The 22,650-nt window shown below is 42.7% G+C and overlaps 1 protein-coding gene and 1 pseudogene across 21 annotated transcripts in view; one reads left to right on the forward strand and one right to left on the reverse strand.

Annotated features, from left to right (window-relative positions):
- ABLIM1 (actin binding LIM protein 1) overlaps positions 1 to 22,650 on the forward strand; it is a 344,682-nt gene that overhangs the window by 106,567 nt on the left and 215,465 nt on the right. For 8 of the 21 annotated variants that reach the window (XM_037743977.1, XM_037743986.1, XM_037743982.1 and 5 more), the window contains exon 1: positions 3,316 to 3,667. The exons of 11 other annotated variants lie outside the window; for them this stretch is intronic. In XM_037743977.1, the coding sequence (XP_037599905.1) occupies positions 3,424 to 3,667 (244 nt within the window). In that variant the 5' untranslated portion in view covers positions 3,316 to 3,423. Of the gene's footprint in view, positions 1 to 3,315; positions 3,668 to 22,650 lie in introns of those variants that run through there. 2 more of the 21 variants (XM_017543854.2, XM_037743985.1) reach the window with 2 other exon arrangements.
- On the reverse strand, positions 5,037 to 5,154 carry LOC119473477 (annotated as a pseudogene).

The following is a 22,650-nucleotide window of genomic DNA, read 5'->3' on the forward strand; positions in this document are numbered from 1 at the left end:
AGACAGTTGCATCTTGAACTAAATATATGGATCTGTAAACTTGTTTAAAAAAAGTTTAGGAGTGTCCTATGTATGCTCTGCAGATACAATGGCTAAGCATTGAGGCAGAGTTAATGCAGTGGAAATAGTTTTTGTGGGCAATGCTTGATGAGTTTAGGGACCAAGAAAGCAAAATGGCTTTGTTATGGAATAGTTATCCTTTTTTTTTTTTTTGAGGTGAAGTCTTGCTCTGTAACCTAGACTGGAGTGCAGTGGCACAATCTCGGCTCACTGCAACCTCCAACTCCCAGGTTTAAGCAATTCTCCTGCTTCAGTCTTCCAGGTAGCTGGGATTACAGGTGCCCACCACCACACCCAGCTAGGTTTTTTTTTTTTTAATTTTTAGTAGAGATGAGGTTTCACCATGTTAGTCAGGCTGGTCTTAAAACTCCTGACCTCAGGTGATCTGCCTGCCTCGGCCACCCAAAGTGCTGGGAATATAGGTGTGAGCCACTGCACCTGGCCTAGTTACCCTTTTTCTTGGTAAGGATGATGCTGGGTTTGAAGGAAACAATCTCTTTTCTGTCCGAACTCTATGTGTATTACAGCTAGTGCTTGACTTACGACCACGATTGGTTCCAACAGACCGGTCGTAACACGATTTGGTCGTAAATTGAGTAGGCTATATGCACGCGGAGATGGTAGTGCTGCCGGAAGCTGGTCTGCACTGTCGTACGCCCAGCTGGGCAACGTTTGCACTGCCAGATGCGGAGCAGTTGTGGCTAGCGATTGTGGTCGTAAAGTCGAATGGTCGTAAGTTGCATAGGTCGTAAGTCGATCAATACCTGTACTGTGTTCTAGATCCTGCGCTCAAAGTGGCTGCATCATGTTTCTCTATAGAAACACATCTATATTTCACAAAAAGATCATGTAAACACATATAAGCAAGTAGCTGCTCAGGTTCTTAGTTTGCAAAGAACAGAGCTCTAGGAAACCCAGCAAGAAAGAATTAACAGTGGAAGGCAGAGGTTCCCACACTGAGTGTTTATTAGAAAACACTTTAGAAGAACCTAGTAGGTCTGAGGTGGGCCTCAGAGATATGCTTCTTAAACAAACTGGGCCAGAAATCACATTTTGGTAAATATATTCTTTTTTTTGATGGATGAATGGTACAGCTAGTGCTTGATTTACGACCACGGTCGGGACAGCGGACCGGTCATAACACAATTTGGTCGTAAGTTGAGTAGGCTATATGTACAGTTGAAATGGTGCACGCGGAGATGGTAGTGCTGCCGGAAGCTGGTCCACACTGTCGTACGCCCAGCTGGGCAACGTTTGCGCTGCCAGACGCGGAGCAGTCGTGGCTAGCGATTGTGGTCGTAAAGTCGAATGGTCGTAAGTTGCATAGGTGGTAAGTCGATCAATACCTGTAATTTTTTTTTCCAGTTGTATATCTTTTTTTTTTTTTTTAATAGTTTTAGAGGAACAGGTGATGTTTGGTTACATAGATAAATTCTTTAGTGGTGATTTCTGAGATGTTGGTGCACCCATCATCCGAGCAGTATACACTACACCCAGTGTGTCGTCTTCTCTCCTTCACCCACCTTTTGAAAAGCATTGATAGAACATCTTACATTGTATATCTGAAGTTTCTTCGAAATAGGCAAGCAGGGAAAAGAACACAGACAGATTGTTTTACCTGCTTTGTAAATTGTTTTTAGAGGAAGACTTTGGAGGTTGGTGTTGGGCTTAATTCCCAGAATTTTGGAGCAGAAATTTTGAGATGTGACTTTGGTAGTGGTGGAAGTCCTATGTTTCTGCTTTCCCCAAGTCCGCCTCAGTCTGAGTGCCTCTAGACAGCGTCTGTTTCTTCCATTCCCACCATGCTTCCCATTGGCATAGAACAATTCTAGCACATTATTGGCTTGGAAGTCAGAAGACCTGGCTCCACCCTAGGCTTTCTGCATTGTCATGAGAAAGTCACATCTTCTCTGGGACTGACCTTCCTCATCTTAAAGGCTGGCATAATCTGGAGAACATTTAGAAACATAAGTTCCTGACCCCTATGTACAAAGAATCTCCAATTTTTAAAATATATTTTTCAAAAGTTCTACAATTTTTTTTTTTGAGACAGAGTCTTGCCCAGTAACCTGGGAGTACAGTGGCATAATCATAGCTCACTATAACCTCAAACTCCTGAGCTCAAGCAGTCCTCCTGCCTCAGCCTCCCAAGTAGCTGGAACTACAGATGCAGGACACCACACTTGGCTAATGTTTTATTTTTTTATTTATTTTTCTGTAGAGACAGAGTCTTGCTATGTTTCCAGGGCTGATGTGGAACTGGGCCTCAAGCAATCCTCCCACCTCACCCTCCCAATGTGCTAGGATTACAGACGTGAGCAACCACATGTGGCCTACAGATGATTCTTATGCACAGCAATATTTGGGAACTACTGGACTAGACTACCTTTGATGGCCTTGTCAGCTCTATAATTCTATTGTAGGGTTTTAGTGAAAAGAAATTTGTGTTAGAACAAAGTAGCCCAATGACAGAAGGAGTATGAGTTTATTCATTTTCACTTGTGACTTTTGTATGGTTGTAACGGTCACATATTGTACTTCATCTTACTGTGTGGATGTTAAAGAGTAAATGATTACTGGGGTTGTCCTTTTTATTTCAATATGCTAATTCTGTGAAGGTCCTTCTAGCTTGTAATTTTGTGAAAACCCGAAGCTACCTACACATTAATTCTGTCTCCATCATATGATTCTGCAATCACAGAAAACCCATGAAACAACTTTAAGACAATAAACATTGGCTTAGTGGAATGAGGCAGAAGGATTTTCCTGGTACTAAGACGAGGGGTCCTCCTCTAGAAAATGGAAAGGAAATGATTGTTTACTATGGCCTAGAGCTGGATTTATCATGAGTTGAAGCCGAGGATCTTTAATCAAGTCCCCCACCCACCCTACCTGTGAGATCTGAAATACTGGAGAACTTGGAATTATTACCCTGGGATTTTTCTGATAGACATTTTTAGATTATGTAAGATATGTGTATATATCCCTACCCCTATTCTCAGTACCCTTACCAGATGATACTGAATATTCTAGGGGTATTTGCAGGAGAATTCTCTTAGATATTGCAGCTATATTCTTTCTCTTGTTCTGGATATTAATCTAATTTTCAAATATGCATTCATGCTTGAGACTGACAGGCTCAAGTTCCTGGCAGTGGCTGTTTCTGCACCTAGTCATCTGACTGAGAATATGGGGCCCTAAGCTGTTGAGGGTAATCACTTAAATACATCTCCCTTAATCTTCTTTGCTGGGCAGTGAGAAAAGGAGACAGTAAGGAGCCAGGGGAACGGAGAGAATTGTGGGGAAACTCCGCTCCTTGAGCTCCTGCTGCCTATTTTTCATTTCTTGGGAATCCATGCCAAGATGCCTTCCTTCCTTGGCCTAAAGTGTCTGGGGAAATTGTGCAGCTCTGAGAAAAGCAAAGTCACCTCATCTGAGAGAACCAGTGCCAGGGGCTCGAACAGAAAGAGACTGATTGTTGAAGACTGGAGGGTATCTGGGACCTCCTTCCCCACTCACAGGCGTGCCACTGTCACTCAGTTGCTATATCTCTGTCCCGAGGACTACTGCCCACATGGGCACATATGTAACAGCGTTGATCCTTTTGGTAAGTAAAATAACCCACTCTGGACATGGTTTTGTCTTTTGTGATTGGCGTAATTAAGAGAGTACTATCCAGCTCATTCTTCTGTAATGTGTTCTTCAAAGGAAACACTATCCTTAATATATAATTAATGGCAGTGAGGGTGGGAGAGATGGAGAATGTAAGTACAGCTATGGAGCTAAATTCCAAGGGTATTTTTGTCCAGGATCTTAAGATCTTCAATAACAAATGTATGTCTTTCCAAACATTGTATGAATAATTGTCAGTAATAGGAAGTATGATGGAAAAGAAAGATCTCTATCCATAGATGCTGTCCTTTCATATGACAAAGAATAAATGGAAAGGAAGTATTCAAGGCCAGAGATGGACGCCAGCAAAAGATGACCTAAGTAAAGCTGAACTCTAAATTGTGTCACCGTGTAGGGAGCACTCATCTTGTGAAATGTTCTAAAAAAATAAAAAATGAAAAGCCTTTTAATATCCATAGAACTTGTTGAGGCTTCTTTTCAGTGAACCTCATTAAAACATGTCAGTCATCCCTCTGCCTGGGAAAGAGGTGGACAAGGCCCACTCTGAGGTTAGTGTTACTGCACTTGGGAGTTTTCAGACCTGGAAGTTATCATGGTGCCTTTATTAATGAAGATGATACCTACCCAACCGCTCACGCCTTGTCAAAGTCAGCACTAGAATTAGTACAGGAAGCAGAAGGCAATTAGCCGTGGTCCCTACAAGTGTATGAAGTTGAATCAAATAAACCAGGAAACATAACATATTCCTCATCATTCTTGGACAGCCAGAGAGTTGGATTGGATTCAGTTTAGCTGAAGTAAGGGAGTTAAGATGTTCCGTTTTGTTGCAATCAGCTTTCAATAGCTTTGTTGAGTGATAATTCATATGCTGTAAAAGTCACCCATTTAAAGTCTACAGTTCAGTGGGTTTTAGTATGTAACTGATGTGTGCAGCCATTACCATGGTGAATATTTTCATTGCCTCAGAAAGAAACCCTGTACTCTTTAGCTATTGCCTCCCCACCTCAACCACTTCATCCCCACCTCCCAGCCTTAAGAAATCAAAATCTACTTTCTGCCTCTTAGATTTCCCTACTCCGGATATTTCATGCGAATGGAATTTATAATATGTGGTCTTTGGTTTATGGCTTCTTTCACTTAGCATGTTTTCAGGGCTCTCCCATGTTGTAGCACGTGTCAGCACTTTATTCCTTGTTATGGCCAAATACCATTTCACTGTATGGATATTTCACATTCTGTTTCTCCTCTCACCAGCTGATGGACATTTGGGTTGTTTCCAACTTTTGGCTGTTATGGATAATGCCCCATGCATATCCATATACAAGGTTTTTTTCTTTTTTTCATGTCAGATGGGTAAGGTGCCAATGTCATAACAAGGTTTGAGGGTGGCACTCCTCACACATGCGTACATGAACACATCAAATGGATCATCATATACAACTTTTTATGTGGACATATGATATGTTCAGAACTCTTGGGTATATACCTAGGAGTGGAATTTCTGGGTCATGTAAAAATTCTATGTCTTACCTCCTGAAGGACTTCTAGATTATTTTACAAAGTAGCTGCTCCCTTTTACATTCCCACCAGCAGCAAATGAAGGTTCCAGTTTCTCCACATTCTTGGCAACATTTGCTATTATGTGACTTTTTTGGGGGATGGAGTTTGGCTATGTTGCTCAGGCTGGAGTGCAGTGGTACAACCTCGGCTCACTGCAACCTCTGCCTCCCAAGTTCAAGTGATTCTCCTGCCTCAGCCTCCCAAGTAGTTGGGATTACAGGCACGTGTCAGCACACCTGGCTAATTTTGTATTTTTAGTAGAAATGGGGTTTCACCATGTTAGCCAGGCTGGTCTCAAACTCCTGATTTCAGGTTATTGGCCTGCCTCTGCTTCCCAAAGTGCTGGGATCATAGGCGTGAGCCACTGTGCTCTGCCTTATCTGACTTTTTTATTCCAGCCATCCTAGTGGATGTGAAGCGGTATCTCACTGTGACTACACAGAGCTTTGGCTGGGACAGAGAGGGCTGACAAGCAGATCAGTGCTCAGGGAGGACAGGATATTCACTCCAACGGCTGCTGATGGTGACAGCTCCTTCTCTCTTACTCTGAACAGTCTTCTCTTCATGATTCCAGGCTGCATCTCTTTTTAGGAGAGCAGGGAATGGGAATGGAGAAACCGTGCCTTCTGCCCAGCATGCTTACAAGCTATGCTAAGAACTTTGTTCCGAACCTGCTGATCATGCCTATTGCAGCGAGGGACACTTCCCTCAAAAATCAGATCCTCATACTAGTGGATACCTAGAATCCCTTTACTGAGGAGAAAAGTGTTTTATTCCACAAATAGGAATAAAAATGAAACATGTAGATTTCTGCCGGAGCTAACACTTTATTGTGAATGACTTCAGTGCTTCTATGGAATGTTTCTACTCAAAGAGACTCAAATCAGATGTGTTTGGAATGAGCCACTGTTGCTCCTGAAAGAGATAAGATCTGTTGGGAGGAGGAGGCAGCCAAGGGGAAGCCAGGTAAGCTGCAGTTGAATGAAAGCATGCTGGATAGTGACTTATCAGCAGTTTCTGTCATGAGGGAAGAAGAGAATTAACAGGATCAGAGAGAGTTCTGGATACAGGAAAGGTAATCTCATTGGGATATCCATATCTTAGTGGAGGCAGATAAGGAAATCTGGGAGATTAGTTAAGTGTGTGGCTTTGAGGTTGGACATTCCAGAGTTTGACTCCCCGCTCCTCTACTTACTTAATGTGTTACTTTGGGAAGTTAGTGATTCCAAGTGCATTTCTCTGTCTGTAAGGTAGGCAAGGAATGCATACCTTATATGACTGCTTTGGGCAGGCCTATCCCTAGAGTAGATGGGGCCCTGGGCAAATATTTTTTGTAGGGCCCCTGTCTGTATAAACAATTTGAGTCACCCCAAATCAGTGTGTCAACAGCTCAATCTTTTTCAATCATGGGAAAGAAATGCCACACCAGCCTGAGGTAGTGATTGCTTGGTAGGCTTGTCCCCTAGAATGGAGCCAGCTCCAGGGCCCCAAGAAACTCCATTGGCATGACTCTTGGGCTCCTTGGGGCATCTGGCCAACCCCTTGCACAGCATGGGAGAGATGCAGAGGATCACTAGAGAAATCTGTGAAGAGGAGGCACAGATTCCTCATCCAGACAGCACTGCTGGCCCCAGCAATCCCATGTACCAGAGCACACTTAGACATTTTTGAGGCAGGAATGGGGTTAGGGCAGGGCTCTGCTTGCCCATGCCTAAGGGTAGTATTGATTATGAGGACTAAATGAGAACCTGGCTGGGCATGGTGGCATGTGCCTATAGTACCAGCTATTTGAGAGGCTAAGGCAGAAGGATCATTTGGGCCCAGGAGTTCAGCCTGGGCAACATTGTGAGACCTTATCTCAATTTTAAAAATTGTAAATAAAGATAAAAATAAATTTAAAGAATGAGAACTTGCATATCAAAGTGTTTGGTATAGTGGCACACAAATGCATCCACTAAATGTTAATTTCAGTAATAATTATAGACTTGCAATATAGTCAGCATTAGTCATTTTGGACAGTCTCTACAGAGGCTGAATTTAAAAAATAAAATAAGAAAAAATCGTTTATTGTTGTTAAAAATAGTGATTTCTATTGTTTGCCTTCCATGCTGTGAAACAATAGAGGCCCAGGACTATAGATGCAGCACAGGACGTGGGATTCCCAGGAAGCCACTGTGTGCTCGAGCATCCTGTTTAGGACAGGTGCCTGGAGGAAGTGTGCCCTCCTGCAGCCATGCTTGTTCCTGTGCTATGAAGCACCGGAGAGTTCAGGAGCAGCTCCTCGCAGGGTGCTTGGGAATATTTGGCAAAGGCCTCCTGCAGCTGCCAGAAAGATCTCAAGATGCTGTAGCTTCCTGCTGTTGTCTGGTGCTCAACCCCTACTTGGAGTTGTGCTGGGCTCCTTGATTTTCCAAGTGTCCCCATGCGTATCTTGTCCTTTGTCATGCTCAAAACAACCCTTGGATGTTGCAAGGGAAGACACTGTTTTCCTCATTTCACAACAGCAATGAATTAGCAAGAAGATGGAAAAGTGGACAAAACAAATTTATCAGTGAACATACAAAACAGCTTCTGCAAAAATATGTCAGTGAACATATATCAGTGAAACAGATCTGTGAACATATAAAACAGCTTCTGAAAAAATATATCAGTGAACGTATATCAGTGAAATAGATCAGTGAACATACAAAACAGCCTCTGCAGCTTCTGGTTGTAGATGTAGTACTGTTCTAGAAGAATGGCTGTCATTCACTGGGGGCTGCTACATCTCAAACATTGTGATAAGCTTCTTTTGTGGTTTGGCTTTGTTTTAGGGACAGGCTCTCCCTCTGTCTCTCTGGCTGGAGTGCAGTGGTATGAACAGGGCTCACTGCAGCCTTCACCGCTTCAGCTCAAGCGATCCTCTTGCCTCAGCCTCTCATGTAGCTGGGACCACAGGCACATGCTACCATTTCTGGCTAATTCTTTGGGGTTTTTTTTTTTTTTTTTTTTGTAGAGACAGGGTTGTCCAGGCTGGCTGGTTTCAAACTTCTGAGCATTAAACAGTCTTCCTGCTTCAGCTTCCCTAAGTGTTGAGATTATAGGTGCAAGCCACCACACTGCCCTGTGCCAAGTGTTTTATGATTTTTCCATGTTTGATATTCTCAATAACTCAACAAAGCAGGAATTACTTTTATTTCGTTTTGCAGAGAAGGAAACTGGGGCATATGCAGTTAGGGGACCTGCCAAAGATCACTAAAGTACTCGATTTGGGCCCAGGTGTGTCTGACACCCAGGTTCATGGTCTCAACCATGATACCATTCTGCCTCAGTCCGAGGAGCGTAAGAGTGGGTCATTCGTGAGGTATGCTGAATGCTGACACACCTAAAGTTTATAAATAATATTGCTAATTAAGTACTTCAGCAGCTCAAATTTGAAGATTCCCATAAAGTAAAGAGTTGTTGCCAGGAAAATTAGCAAAGATTTCCTTCCTTTAGCTCGTAAATACAAGCTATCTGTATGGCATGTTCCCTTACTCTACTGTAGGAAATTAGAGTGAAGTTTGTTTTTTTGTTTGTTTGTTTGTTATTTTTTCCCAAGACAGAGTTTGGCTTTTATTGCCCAGACTGGAGTGCAATGGCATGATCTCGGCTGACCACAACCTCCACCTCCTGGGTTCATGTGATTCTCCTGCCTCAGCCTCCCTGGTAGCTAGGATTACAGGCATGTGTCACCATGCCCAGCTAATTTTGTATTTTTAGTAGAGACAGGATTTCTCTATGTTGGTCAGGCTGGTCTTGAACTCCTGACCTCAGGTGATCTGCCCACCTCTGCCTCCCAAAGTGCTGGGATTACAGGTGTGAGCCATTGCGCCCAGCTAGAGTGAAGTTTTTGAACCCGTGTTTCTTTCTGTCCTTTGGAGTGTTTGGGTCTTGTACAAATGGAAGAACATATTTAGGGCAATTACCTTCTTGACAAATAAACAAGAAGAGTCTGGCACTGTTATCAAAAGCCCCAAGGATATCTGGAGAGGATTCAGTGATTATGTTGTCAGCTGAGTCCAAATCCCAAAGCAGAATGTTCTGGACTGGAAAGCAGGGACCAAAGTAGATTTGGCAGTCCCCTCCCTGGAGAAGCAATTCATATCCCAGAAGATAGAACGATGGTTCATCTCTGATTCAGGCACCTGCTGGGACCTTTCTGTTAGGTGCAGCACACCCAGGGCTTGTCTTCACTTGGGATGGTCTCCCAAGACCCAGATACTCAGATTATCACATAACTGAGAGAACCTCTTGGGTACATTATTGTTTCTTAAAGCAGCAGCAACCTGTTTCAAAACTAAGCAGAACATAGAACACTGTAATTTTTTTTCTTTTAATAGGCCCTTCTTATGCCATTCACTAATCCACAACCCCAGACCTGTACGTCAGAGGGCTAGGGGAAGCGTCTTGGGTATAGTAGGCCAAAGGCCAAAAATGGCTTTGCTGTCAACAGTGTGAAGACAGCATATTCTTCAAGATGCTGTAGAGCTTTTCGTTTTTTCTTTCTTTTTTTTTTTCTTGAGACAGAGCCTCTGTTGCCAAGGCTGGAGTGCAGTGGCATAATCTCGGCTCACTGCAAACTCCGCCTCCTGGGTTGAAGCGATTCCTCTACCTCAGCCTCCTGAGTAGCTGGGACTACAGACACCCACCACCATACCTGGCTAATTTTTTTGTATTTTTATTAGAGACAGGGTTTCACTGTGTTAGCCAGGAGGGTCTCGATCTCCTGACCTCGTGATCCACCCGCCTCACCCTCCAAAAGTGCTTGGATTATAGACATGAGCCACCATGCCCGGCCACTGTGGAGCTTTTCTATAGCATCTTCCTGATGACATTGAGAGGCTGTGTTGTGGAAAAGGTTTTAATTCCTTGCAAAGCCTGGAACTCAGGTGTGAAGACCCTCTCTTAAATTTGAGAAAAGCATTTGAGCAAGCCATGAAAAATATATCCCAGGAAAGTTGGTAAGAACCAGCATCAGGTTCCGGCCCTCAGACCTGCTCTCTGATGACTGACAGCTTTGACGAGGTTACTTTGAGAGGCAAAGTAGTGACAGGCGACTGCTGCTGGCAAGGAGACGCACTGCACTGTGGCCTCCCATTCTTCCAGCATGCTGGGTCCCCAGGGCCACATCCAGTTTGTTGATGGGATATGGTTCCCCCCACGCAGCAGTCTTACTTTGACTTTTATTCTCCTGAGGGTGGAGGTGATAGGTGGTGGCCAGTTACTGCTACATCTTGCAAGGGCATGAACGGAGAGGGATTTGAGGTTTCAGCTCTTTGGGAAAGCATTAGATAGTTTGCATTTTTTCTTTGATTTATAGTTACCAAGAAGCCCCGTTCAATTCCCTAGGCTTCTTATTCCATTAGTTTAATCATATTTCCCAGAATCATGTGTTTCAAGCCCTTGATGGTCAAGCCTTTCGATCACATCCCACTCTTAACCCCCAAACACCCACATCAGTCTTCTTTGTCACAGATGTTTGAAGGACCCTTTCACATGGCGCTCTTTGTACTGCAGTTCTGCTACCTGGCATGGCCTCACTGGCTCTTCTGAGGCCCAGCAGGATGCAGGTTAAACTTTTCCTCCTCTGGGGAGGCCTGATCTTGCCTCTTGCCTCATCCTCTGCTGTGCTTTCTTGGCATCCTCTGCACATCTTTGTTTGAGTTGCCTGTTTATAAGCTTCTCCCTTTTCATACACTGAGGTCCTCTCTGGGCAAGGAGAGAGCTGTGTTCCTGTTTTTATTCCATGATAGTACCTGGCACAGAAAAAAGGCTGTGAGTGATGAGTAAATGAATGAGTGAATGTTCACAGAAATCAAATCACAATGTTAGAAGAATACAATTCGGCCTTTAATTGTGCCCCTGCCTTGAGTAGCTGAGGCCAGGAGAAGCTGTGAAACAAAGTGGCTGCAAAGTCAGGGCTGTGGGGTCAGACCTCACTGCCAAATTCCAAGTCTGGTCAGAGCTCGCTGTCGAATTCAAAGTCCAGCTCTGCTCTTTGTGGTTCTGTGACCTGGGCAAGTTACTTAATATATCTGAGCCTTAGTTTTCTTGTATATAAAATGTGGATAATAACTACCTACATTGCAGCAGTATTACAAGCCCTACGAGAAAATACATATTTAAAAAACTCTAGCCTTTAGTAGGAGCTCAATAAATAGGTCCCCCTTCTCACCCAAACGTGTGTGAAGTTGAATAATTATCTAGATAACAAATACAATCAATTTTCAAAGGAAAGAAATATCACTGAAGGGAAAGAGAAAGTAGGATTTGCGATGTGAGCTGGAACATAGATAGGATTTACTTAAAATATGAGTAAGAGGAAATTAGCCCAATGATCTGTGAGTGGAAAGAAAAAAGTAGAGGTAAGACATTTTTCACCTAGTTCCACTGGCTGAATCTGCTTGGTCCGGCTTTTTTTGTTTTATTGATGGTTGCTTTGTGTTTTGTTTCTTTATTTTATTTTTAGCTCTAGGAATGTTGGCAAGTAACTATTTTCACATGAAATGTTCCCATATCAATTATTTCTTCAAGTAACTAAATATGCTGCAATGCCCCATTCATTTTAATTAAATGTACTTCAAAACGAATCTTATTTAAAGTCAGAGGCTAAAGCAGTCTGTTGAAGTTTAATTGTTTGGCATTGTATTAATCCAGGCTTAAACACATTTGAATCTTACTAAGAGTGGCTTACTTTCATAGAAATCCCTGACTTCCTGTCCTTTGAGCCTAATGATTCTGGGGCATGACCCAGTGCCGATGATTATGGATGTACGCCTGTTAACTTGGCAAATTAGCCGTGGACCTGTGATGGCCCTGGGTACAAGACAATGCTGCTAACAGAAAGGGAATATGGATTGTTTGGGGGCTGGGCATGGTGGCTCACGCCTGTAATCCCAGCACTTTGGGAGGCTGAGGCGGGTAGATCATGAGGTCAGGAGTTCGAGACCAGCTTGGCCAATATAGTGAAACCCCATCTCTACTAAAAATAGAAAAATTAGCTGGATGTGGTGGCGAGGGCCTATAGTTCCAACTACTCGGGAGGCTGAGGCCGGAGAATTGCTTGAACCTGGGAGGCGAAGGTTGCAGTGAGCCAAGATCGCTCCACTGCACTCCAGCCTGGATGACAGAGTGAGACTCAATCTCAAAGAAAAAAGGGAATATGGTTTGTGTGTTACTCAGTAGGGTGGACAGGTCACTAACACAGGCTTGAGTCGTCTGTGGGCTACATGCTGAAGGTTGCCAGTAGGAAAGTAATATAAGGTGAATAGGTGGCCAGCAGAGGGGTGATTCTGTCCCTGGGATAGAAGACGAAGGCTGTCAACAGGAAAGCAGCATAGTCTGTGTGCTGTTTGTTAGGGTGTGTAGAGGTAGCCAGCAGGAAGATTCCTTTCTCAACCTCAGAAAGCAGCACACCCAGAATGCACTAGAGAAACCCTTTGCAGAATCAGGTTTATGAGACCTTCACATTGAAATATGTCAGGATTTTAGATAGGCTATGATATGATATGCACGAGGATTCTAGATGCTTCTCAAAGGTAAATATAAACCTTTGATGTCAACACCTTATTTATCATTATTATTTATTACTTTATTTATTTGACAGAGTCTTGTTCTGTTGCCCAGGCTGGAGTGCACTGGCGCGATCTTGGCCCACTGCGGCCTCTGCCTCCTGGGTTCCAGTGATTCCCTGTGCCTCAGCCTCCTGAGTAGCTAGGATTACAGGTGTGCACCACCACGCCTGGCTAATAATTTTGTATTTTTAGTAGAGGTGGGGTTTTACCATGTTGGCCAAGCTAGTCTTGAACTCCTGACCTCAAATGACCCACCTGCCTCAGCCTTCCAAAGTACTGGGATTATAGGTGTGAACCATCACGCTCGGCCAACACCCCATTTTTATAGGAAGTAAGAGATTGAGGCCCAGAGAAGTAAATGACTTTCCTAAGGTTGGGGTATAATTAGAGGGTAGTGTTAGATTAAGGCCCTGGCCTTCTCTCTTCCTGTTTAATATTACAAAAGAGAAGACCAAAGGATGATTAATTATTTTTTAAGTTTAGCTGGAGACTCAGCTCAGGTGAAACTTTCATGTGGACCCTATCCAGACCTCTAGATCTCTCTGCTGTTTGCCACACAAATGCCCATCCAGGCACCTCTGTGCTTGCCTATTTATATCTGCTTATTTGCATGTCTCTCCCCACCTGCTAGTAAGCTCCTTAGTGGCAGGGCAGTTGTTTTCTTCTGACTATCACACAGTGCTTGGTAAATAAAGGTACTACATACATTTTAAAATTGAGATATAGTTTAGTACACCATAAAATTCATCACTTTAACATGTACAATCCTGTGGATTTTAGTAAAACCACAAAGTTGTGCAACCATCCCACTGTCTAGTCCCAGAGCACATCTATCAGCCCCAAAAGAACCCTGTGCCCATTAGAAATCAGCCCCGATTACTCACATTCCTCAGCTGCTGGCAACTGCTTATCTCCTTTACGTGTTTGTGGATTTGCCTATTCTGGACATTTCATCTCACTGGAATCATGTAACCTGTGGTTTTTTGTGTCTGGCTTCTTTCACTTACCATAATGTTTTCAAGGCTCATCGAAGTGGCAGCATTTATCAGTATCTTATTCCTTTTTATGTCGGAATAGTATCCCATTGTAGGGCTAGATCACATTTTCTTTATTTTTTCGTCAGCTGATGGTCATTTGTGTTGTTTCTGCTTTCAGGCTATTATGAATAATGCTGCTATAAACACTTGTGTACAAGTTTTTGTGTGAACATGTGTTTTCAGTGCCCTTGGGTATGTACCTAGGAGTGGAAATCCTGGGTCATAAAGTGATTCTCTGTTTAACTTTTTGAGAAATAGTTTTCTACAGTGGCTACACTATTTTGCATTTCCACCACTTAATACATTTTCAAATTAAATTAAAGCTATTCCCCCAAAGTGAAATAACCAGTTTTCCCATATGTACAGAAATCCCATTTGTACATTCATATCTATTTACATCCTGTATCTTACTTTTCAAAACTGCTTACAGCTTTACAACTTACAGGTCTGCAAACATTATAAAAAGAGAGTAGGGCCTTTACTTTGAGATGTCATTTAGCTGGCTTTTAAATTCACTTTCTATAAGTACCTTACTGTGGCCCCCAAGTTATGTTTGTTTGCTATTAAGATGTCTTTCCTCATCCAAGTTCTGTAGCCATAGATAGCAACCAAAATTAATGAGAGGACATCAGAGACATTATGACTCACAGTGCCCAGAAAAATCTAGCTTACAACGGTGTGCCTGCAGCCCAAGTGGAAAGGGAGAATTCTCATGCCATAGAGCGAGATCTCCTGAGATAAAGATGAGCTGGGGAAGAAAGTCAAACAGCTAGGGGCACGCCAGCACTGAGCCATCTTCCTTTCTGTCCATCACGACCCAGATCATTTTGTAAGGTCGTTTTTGACATCACTAGAGTATTCTGGGATGTGTGATATTTCCTGTCCTTGTGAGACAATTCCCAGTTCTGTTTCATGTCAGTCTTTTCCCTGAAGTGCCATCATGTGATTCTAGTGTGTAGCTGGATATGTTCTGTTATCCTTTTCTTGGGTACTTGTTCTTAAAGGGCACAGGCTCTATCTTCACTTGGTAGCCAGCAACACTATGGGACAGTGGTTACTTAATAACTACCTAGGCCAGGTGTGGTGGCTCACGCATGTAATCTCAGCATTTTGGGAGGCTGAGGCGGGCGGGTCACTTGAGGTCAGAAGTTCTAGACCAGCCTGGCCAACATGGTGAAACCTCATCTCTACTAAAAATACAAAAAAAATAAGCCAGGTATGGTGGCACATGCCTGTAATCCCAGCTAGTTTGGAGACTAAGGCACGAGAATTGAATGAACCCAGGAGGTGGAGGTTGCAGTGAGCTGAGATCGTGCCACTGCACTCCAACCTGGATGACAGAGTGAAACCTTGTCTCAAAAATATAAATAAATAAATAAATAAATAAAATAACTGTCTAATTTTTGAGGTCACCAATTGGTCTAATATTATTCATGATGGGAATACTAAGTGAATTTCTTTAATAATACTTCAGCTGAGTTTGAGTTAACATAGATTGTGGTTCAATTAGTTTGTTTTAAGAGTTTAAAGAGGCCGGGTGCAGTGGCTCACGCCTGTAATCCCAGCACTTTGGGAGGCCGAGGAGGGCAGATCACAAGGTCAGGAGATTGAGACCATCCTGGCCAACATAGTGAAACCCCGTCTCTACTAAAATACAAAAATTAGCTGGGAGTGGTGGCACATGCCTATAGTCCCAGCTACTAGAGAAGTTGAGGCAGGAGAATTGCTTGAACCCAGGAGGCAGAGGTTGCAGTGAGCTGAGATTGCACCACTGCACTCCAGCCTGGCGCCTGGCGACAAAACAAGACTCTGTCTCAAAAAAAAAAAAAAGAGTTTCAAGAAAATGCAAATACAATCCAGTACATTTCTTGGTTAACTTCTATATCTAAATACCAAGACTGATCCCGTTCATTTTCTATATGTGGCAGCAGCTAGTGAAAAGAAGTTGAGCCCAGCCAACCTTCTGTAACTCTTCCTGTAGTTGCAAGGACCACATTCAACTTGAAGCTTTCCTTGTCTCTCTTGCTGAGCGGTAAGCATTCCTTGCAACTTGAAAGTTCATACTGTTTTGTCAGTATCTCTGACTCCAATCCCTCTCTGCCTTGTTTTAGAGTTATTTAGGTCCTTGAGCTATTTGCCCTAGTTAGATGTAAGGTTGTAGAGGGCTTAGTTTAGGTATCTTTGATCTCTGTACCACTTTTGGCCCCTTGAAGGTGATGCATATTTGCATATTGCAGATGCTCAGTAAATATTGTTAGCCTCATTAATGGGTCAACATTCATTTGTTTCTCTTCATTTCTTCCTTTGATTTTTGCCCACCTAGTTCTCAATTGTGGATACTGTGGCTGAATGCTGATCTTGTGGCTTACTTGCTTTTTCTGTATACAAATTTAATAGCCAATGAAGCGTATTGGTAAATTCTCAGTGCTCCTAGTATATTTCATTCGGGAAGGAGAAATATTTTTTTTGTGTAATCCAGATCCAAAAGCAAGGAGAATTTAAGTTTAAAATATTTTCCTTGCCGTCCTCCCTCTAATCTCCTCCAAATCCCAACAAATCCAACACGTATGAGGAATGTTTTCTATCTTGCTAGGGATGGTGAGATAAAGGAAGAGAAGAGACCTACCTTCTATATGTCTTTCGAATATACAGCCAACTTGGCATATGACATATAGTACTAGCACAATCTTTGGTTGCATTGTCACAATATGCAGCTGTTTAAGATTGTAAAAAGAGAGCCCATGTAATATATGTGTAAACACAATAGAGTATCATTACAAAATGACTCATTTTTATAGAGCTTGGTAAAGGTCATAAGTCACATCCTTCTGCCTAAAACATAAGCACAGGCCAAAAAGACATTTTGGAGGCATATTTATTCATGACGCAGTTGGTAGTTCTGACCTCTGCTACAAAAATAAATCTAAGTTGTCTCTTTGACATATTTTAAAGGAAGAAGTACTTCAGCATAGTATGTGTGCAAATTCCACTGTGTTTGTATAATAAGATGATCCAGTTAATAATTTATTTTCTTGAGAAAAAAAATATATTCTGTCTGAACATGTTTGGTCTTTTCAGGATATTGTTCTATTTAGAATCTTTCTCTGTTATCTTTAGATGAAAGTGATCAGTGACTCAAGACAAAATTTTTTTTTTTTTTAGCATAAAAATATGGATCGTAGATTCTCTTTTGTTTAGAACTCCCTGCCCAAAAAAGAGACGCTGTGAGAAAAATGTAAAGGCTAGTAATTTAGTTGGAAGGTGATCCCAGGAATCACTGGTAGGGGAGTGAGGCTAATAAAAGGTGCAATATCAAGCCAGTTACCAGTGTGGGCAGCCAATTCTCAACCCACTGGGGATTCCAAGAGGCAGTGTGGGATGTGCTGCAGAGATATCCCAGCCAAGGGATGAGGAAGCTGGGGTATTTACCCACCATCTCCTCATCACCACTGGCTTACAGCTGCTTTCAGGTACGTTAACGCACGCATTCTGATGCTTCTAGTAATCACATCTGACTTGTAGAGGTGAGTGCCTAGGAGGTATAGGTAGGGCACTGACAGATTCCATTTCAAATGATCCAACTAAGGTATTATTTTGGTAAAAATTCCCTCTCCATTCTAATGAAGGATCTTTTGTTTCTGAAGAACAGAAATCCACTTATAGTTTTCAATAACCCAATCAAACTAGATAGAGAGAGCGGGTACAGGAACTCAGGAAATGCTGGAGAGCCAGGCCTCAGGAAGTACAGAATTCCAGGCTGCTCCAGAAACTGCAGCTTAGTTTCTGGGGATATCCCATTCTCTTCCCTCCCATCTGGCTTCATCTGACACCCTGTCCCTTGGGACTTGGTATACACATGGTTCTCTGATACCTGCACCTGGCCTGGCCTAACGTTATCCTTTTTTGATATGCGTATCTACTACTGACGGGGACTTTTATATGTATCTCTAACTTTAGATTCTTAGGAGTAAAAACCTAATTGGCCCAGTTCATCTTTTCCAAAACTGGGTAAAAAGTTGTTGGGCAGCTGATGTATGTGCCTCGCTCTGATCCAGTGCCCACTAACAATCTAGTCATCCACAGCCAAGGGGAGGAGTCATACGGCTCAGTGCCTACCCACAAGAGGGGTAGATGGGGGACAGATGAGCAACGAATGCGACAAGCTCCCCCAAGAAAGACCGTTTGATGAATAAAAATCTCGTCCTGAGAATTCCATGGCATTTTCGTGAATACACAGGGTAAATAATGAAATACGAAATAAAACCCCATGTAGCCACTATCCTTAGAGCGGATGTATTTTTAAAATGATTTATTCATTAGTGTGTTTGAAAGAGACATGTTGTAGAAATCTTAGATGTTAATGAATTAGAAACAATTTTGGTTTTTGGACTAAGAATCTGGATATAGGCTGGGGTTAGTGGCTCATGCCTGTAATCCTAGCACTTTGGGAGGCTGATGCAGAAGGTTTGCTTGAGCCCAGAAGTTTTTATTTTTTTTTATTTTTATTTTATTTTATTTTATTTATTTATTTTTTTGAGACGGAGTTTCACTCATGTTACCCAGGCTGGAGTGCAATGGCGTGATCTCGGCTCACCGCAACCTCCGCCTCCTGGGTTCAGGCAATTCTCCTGCCTCAGCCTCCTGAGTAGCTGGGATTACAGGCATGCACCACCATGCCCAGCTAATGTTTTGTATTTTTTTTTAGTAGAGACGGGGTTTCACCATGTTGACCAGGTTGGTCTCGATCTCTTGACCTCATGATCCGCCCGCCTCGGCCTCCCAAAGTGCTGGGATTACAGGCTTGAGCCACCGTGCCCGGCCTTTTTTTTTATTTTTTATAAAGATGGGGTTTCACCATGTTGGTCATGGCTGGTCTTGAACTCCCAACCTCAGGTGATCCGCCCACCTTGGCCTCCAAAGTGCTTGGATTACAGGCGTGAGCCACCACGCCCGGCCCCAAGCCCAGAAGTTTAAACCAACCTTGGGCAATGTAGTGAGACCCCCATCTCTACAAAAAAATTAAAAATTAGCTGGATGTAATGGTGCATGTCTGTGGTCCCAGCTACTCAGGAGGCTGGGGTGGGAGGATCACTTGAGCCTAGGAGTTTGAGGTTGCAGTGAGCCATGATCTTGCCACTGCACTCCAGCCTGTGTGACAGAGTGAGACAGTGTCATAAAAAAAAAAAAAAGAATCTGGATATAATCAGTAAAAAGTTAAATATATGTCATCTCCCCTTTCTTCAAAAATCCTGAAGATACATTTGCCTTATGATATCCTTTTCCTTACCAAGTCCAAGAAACAGGAACTGGGGCATAAACACAATGATGAAATTTTGCACAATCTCTAAGCAAAGCTGAAGTGAATGGGTGATGTAATCTGAGGTTGCTTCGGTGAGATGCTCAGATGAAGAATCTTGTACAGTTTGGCGAGAGTCATTACCTCCCTACTGTGTAAATGAGGACAGTAGCACTCTCATAGTTCTCTCCTAGTCATCGCCCGATTTTTGTTGGTTGCAATATTGCTTTCATGTTGTCCTTTGCTCAAAACATTTCCATATCCCTCTCTAACCATAATTGGGTAATTGTGGTATCAGTTTCACATATAACTGAATTCACTGCTCACTGCTAGCACTTTTAGTAGTGTTTGCATTCCTGAGTTTAACTCATCTCTTAGTTTGCTAGATGTTGTTTTCCAGTAGTTTTCCCAAGAAAGGTTCATCATGTTGTGTTTGCTGAACACCTTTCTGTTTGTGGTGGTTTGCCTGTTGCCTCTGAACAACTTTTTGGCAGGTGTAAGGTTCTTGGGACATACACTTTCTTTCCCTCAAGACATCCAGGTATTTGCTTCATCTTCTAAGAATCAGTGTTGTTGTTGAGAAGTCTGAGGTTAGCCTGAGTTTTTCTGTTTTTTGTGAGCAATAGGGTTTTTCTGCCTGGACATATGGAGAATGATATTCTTTGGAGTTCTAAGGCTTAGTCTAGGAGTTGGAGTCAGCATTCTGTATCAAATTTTGCCAAAATATATCTATATATTCTTTAAATCTGTGAATTCAGATGTCTCTTCATTTCAGAGGTATTCTCGTGTATTTAATCTTTGAATACATCTGCTACTTAGGTTCTCTACTTCTAGGATATACATTTTTTAAAAATCTTTCTTCTTCTTGCACATCTATTGTTTTCTCTCATTGTTTGAGGCTCTTTCTTCTGTGTTCATTAAAATCATTTCAAAGTTTTCTCTATGCTAGGAATTAGATATTTTATCCGTGTTTGTTTTGTTCTTTGATACTTCAGTTCTTACTATTGATATTATCTTTGTCCTCGGTTTTCTTTTCTTTCTTCTTTTTTTTATTTTGACAGAGTTTTACTCTGTCACTCAGGCTGGCATGCAATGGCGCCATCTCAGCTCACCGCAACCTCCGCTTCTTGGGTTCAAGCAATTCTCCTGCCTCAGCCTCCCAAGTAGCTGGGATTACAGGTACCTGCCATCATGCCCAGCTAATTTTTGTATTTTTTTGTAGAGATGGGGTTTCACCATGTTGGCCAGGTTGATCTCGAACTCCTGACCTCATGATCTGCCCACCTCGGCCTCCCAAAGTGCTGGGATTACAGGCATGAGCTGTGGAGCCCGGTCAGTTTTCATTTCTTAATTTCTTTAACCTTTTTCATCTCACCCTGTTGTGTCATCATCTCATCCTTGAGCTCTTTTTTATTTCATGCACTAGTTCAGCATTCTGCATCTGTGCTCACTCTCCTTAACTCTAGTTTCCACAGAGCAGCAGAGGATCCTGTTGGGCTGATGATCAGATGATGCTGCTTTCTCTGCCCAAATCCCCCAGTGGCACTGGGTGTGGGGGGGCTCACATCTGTAATCCCACCACTTTTGGAAGCCAAGCCTGGAGGATCACTTGAGGCCAGGAGTTCAAGACCAGCCTGCGCAATAGCGAGACCCCCTCTCTACAGAAAAATTTAAAAAATAAAAAGCAGCCGGTGTAGTGGTGCATACCTGTAATCCCAGCTACTTGGGAGGCTGAGGTGGGAGGACCACTTGAGCCTTGGAGGTTGAGGCTGCAGTGAGCTGTGATCATGCCACTGCACTCTGGCCTGGGTGACAGAACGAGACCCTGTCTCTAAATAAAACAAAACAAATAAAATAAAACAACTTAGGGGAAAAGGCAAGGCCACTTACGATGACCTACAGGCCCTATCTCCTTCCACCTCAATAACTTCGCTCCTCCTGCCCTCTGCCTCCTGATCTCACCAGCCTCTCCAATGCTGTGAACACAGCAGGTGGGCTCACGTCTCAGGACATTTGTATTCACTGCTCACTCTGTCGGGGGTGGTTTTTTATCAGAACCTACATGGCTTATTCTCTTCCCCTCTTCAGGTACTTACTCACATAGCACTTCCCCACAGAGGCCTTCCTCTACCCCTCTACTCAAAACCACAGCTTCTCCCCCAACATTCTCTGTCCCCAGCCTTGCCTTTTCTCCATAGCACTTACCACTTTCTTATACATAATCGTACAGATTTTTATATATGTATACATTACTTACGTGTTTTATTATGTCAACTTCAACCTCCCCGACTAAAACATAGCTCCTTCCTGGCAAAGATTTTTGTCTGTTTTCTTTGCTGTGATATCCCAACACCTACAACAGTTCCTGACACTTAGTAAGCACTTGATAAACATGTGTTGCACGAATGAATAGGCTGAGGAGAACAACCACGTCTTCCTGGGAAGATTTCCTAACATCGAAGTCCACCTTTTTTTTTTTTTCTGATGGTTGGTATCACAGTGCCTTTCTCATTTGGCAGCAGAGTTTATATAACAAGGTCTCAGAACGGGGTGGGGGGTCTAAATTTTTTTTTTTTTTTGAGACAGAGTCTCGCTCTGTCGCCCAGGCTGAAGGGCAGTGGCGTGATCTCGGCTCACTGCAACCTCTGCCTCCTGGATTCAAGCAATTCTCCTGCCTCAGCCTTCCAAGTAGCTGGGACTACAGGTGTGTGTCACCATGCCAGGTTAATTTTTTGTATTTTTAGTATAGATGGGGTGTCACCATGTTAGCCAGGATGATCTTGATCTCCTCACCTTGCGATCAGCCTGCCTCGGCCTCTCAAAGTGCTAGGATTACAGGCACGAGCCATCACACCCAGCTGGGGTCTAAATTCTTTAAAGTGTTGCAGGTTAAATCCCCCAGCTTCTATTTTATCAAAACTTTCCTTCTACCTTCAAATGGTTTTGAAAACCTGAATTTTACAGTTTCAAGCTTATCCCATTTAGTTGCGAATTAATGAGGCAGTGAGAAATGAAATAACGATAGTTATTCCGTTCATTGCATTCTTCCTTAGTGCTAGGTCCTTTCTTTTGGGTAGACTACCTGTTATGCTCACCCAGCACAGGATACATAATTTGCAGGGCCCAGTGCAAAAGGAAAATGTGGAACTCCTTGTTTAAAATGCAGGAGAAAGTGCCATTAGTGGTACTAAAATATAAAGCTTTTTTCTTTATTCCCCAGATTCTCACAACTCAGTAGTTTTTATTTTCTATTTAATGTTGTCCTAAATAAAGTAGAATTAAAATTTTAAATTGTTAATGTGAATTTTACCTTTTATTATGCAGTGCCAATTTTAAGTGCAAATATAACAACATTTAACTCAATGGAATCACTGAAATTACACAATTTGCACTGCACAGGTCATAGATGTTTGTGTACTTCATTCTTTTTAGAAAAGTAGGAATGCACAAATCTGCCTCAACTGTTTTT

The sequence above is a fragment of the Cebus imitator genome, unplaced genomic scaffold (genome assembly GCF_001604975.1).
Source record: "Cebus imitator isolate Cc_AM_T3 unplaced genomic scaffold, Cebus_imitator-1.0 Scaffold161, whole genome shotgun sequence".
Classification (NCBI taxonomy): Eukaryota; Metazoa; Chordata; class Mammalia; order Primates; family Cebidae; genus Cebus; species Cebus imitator.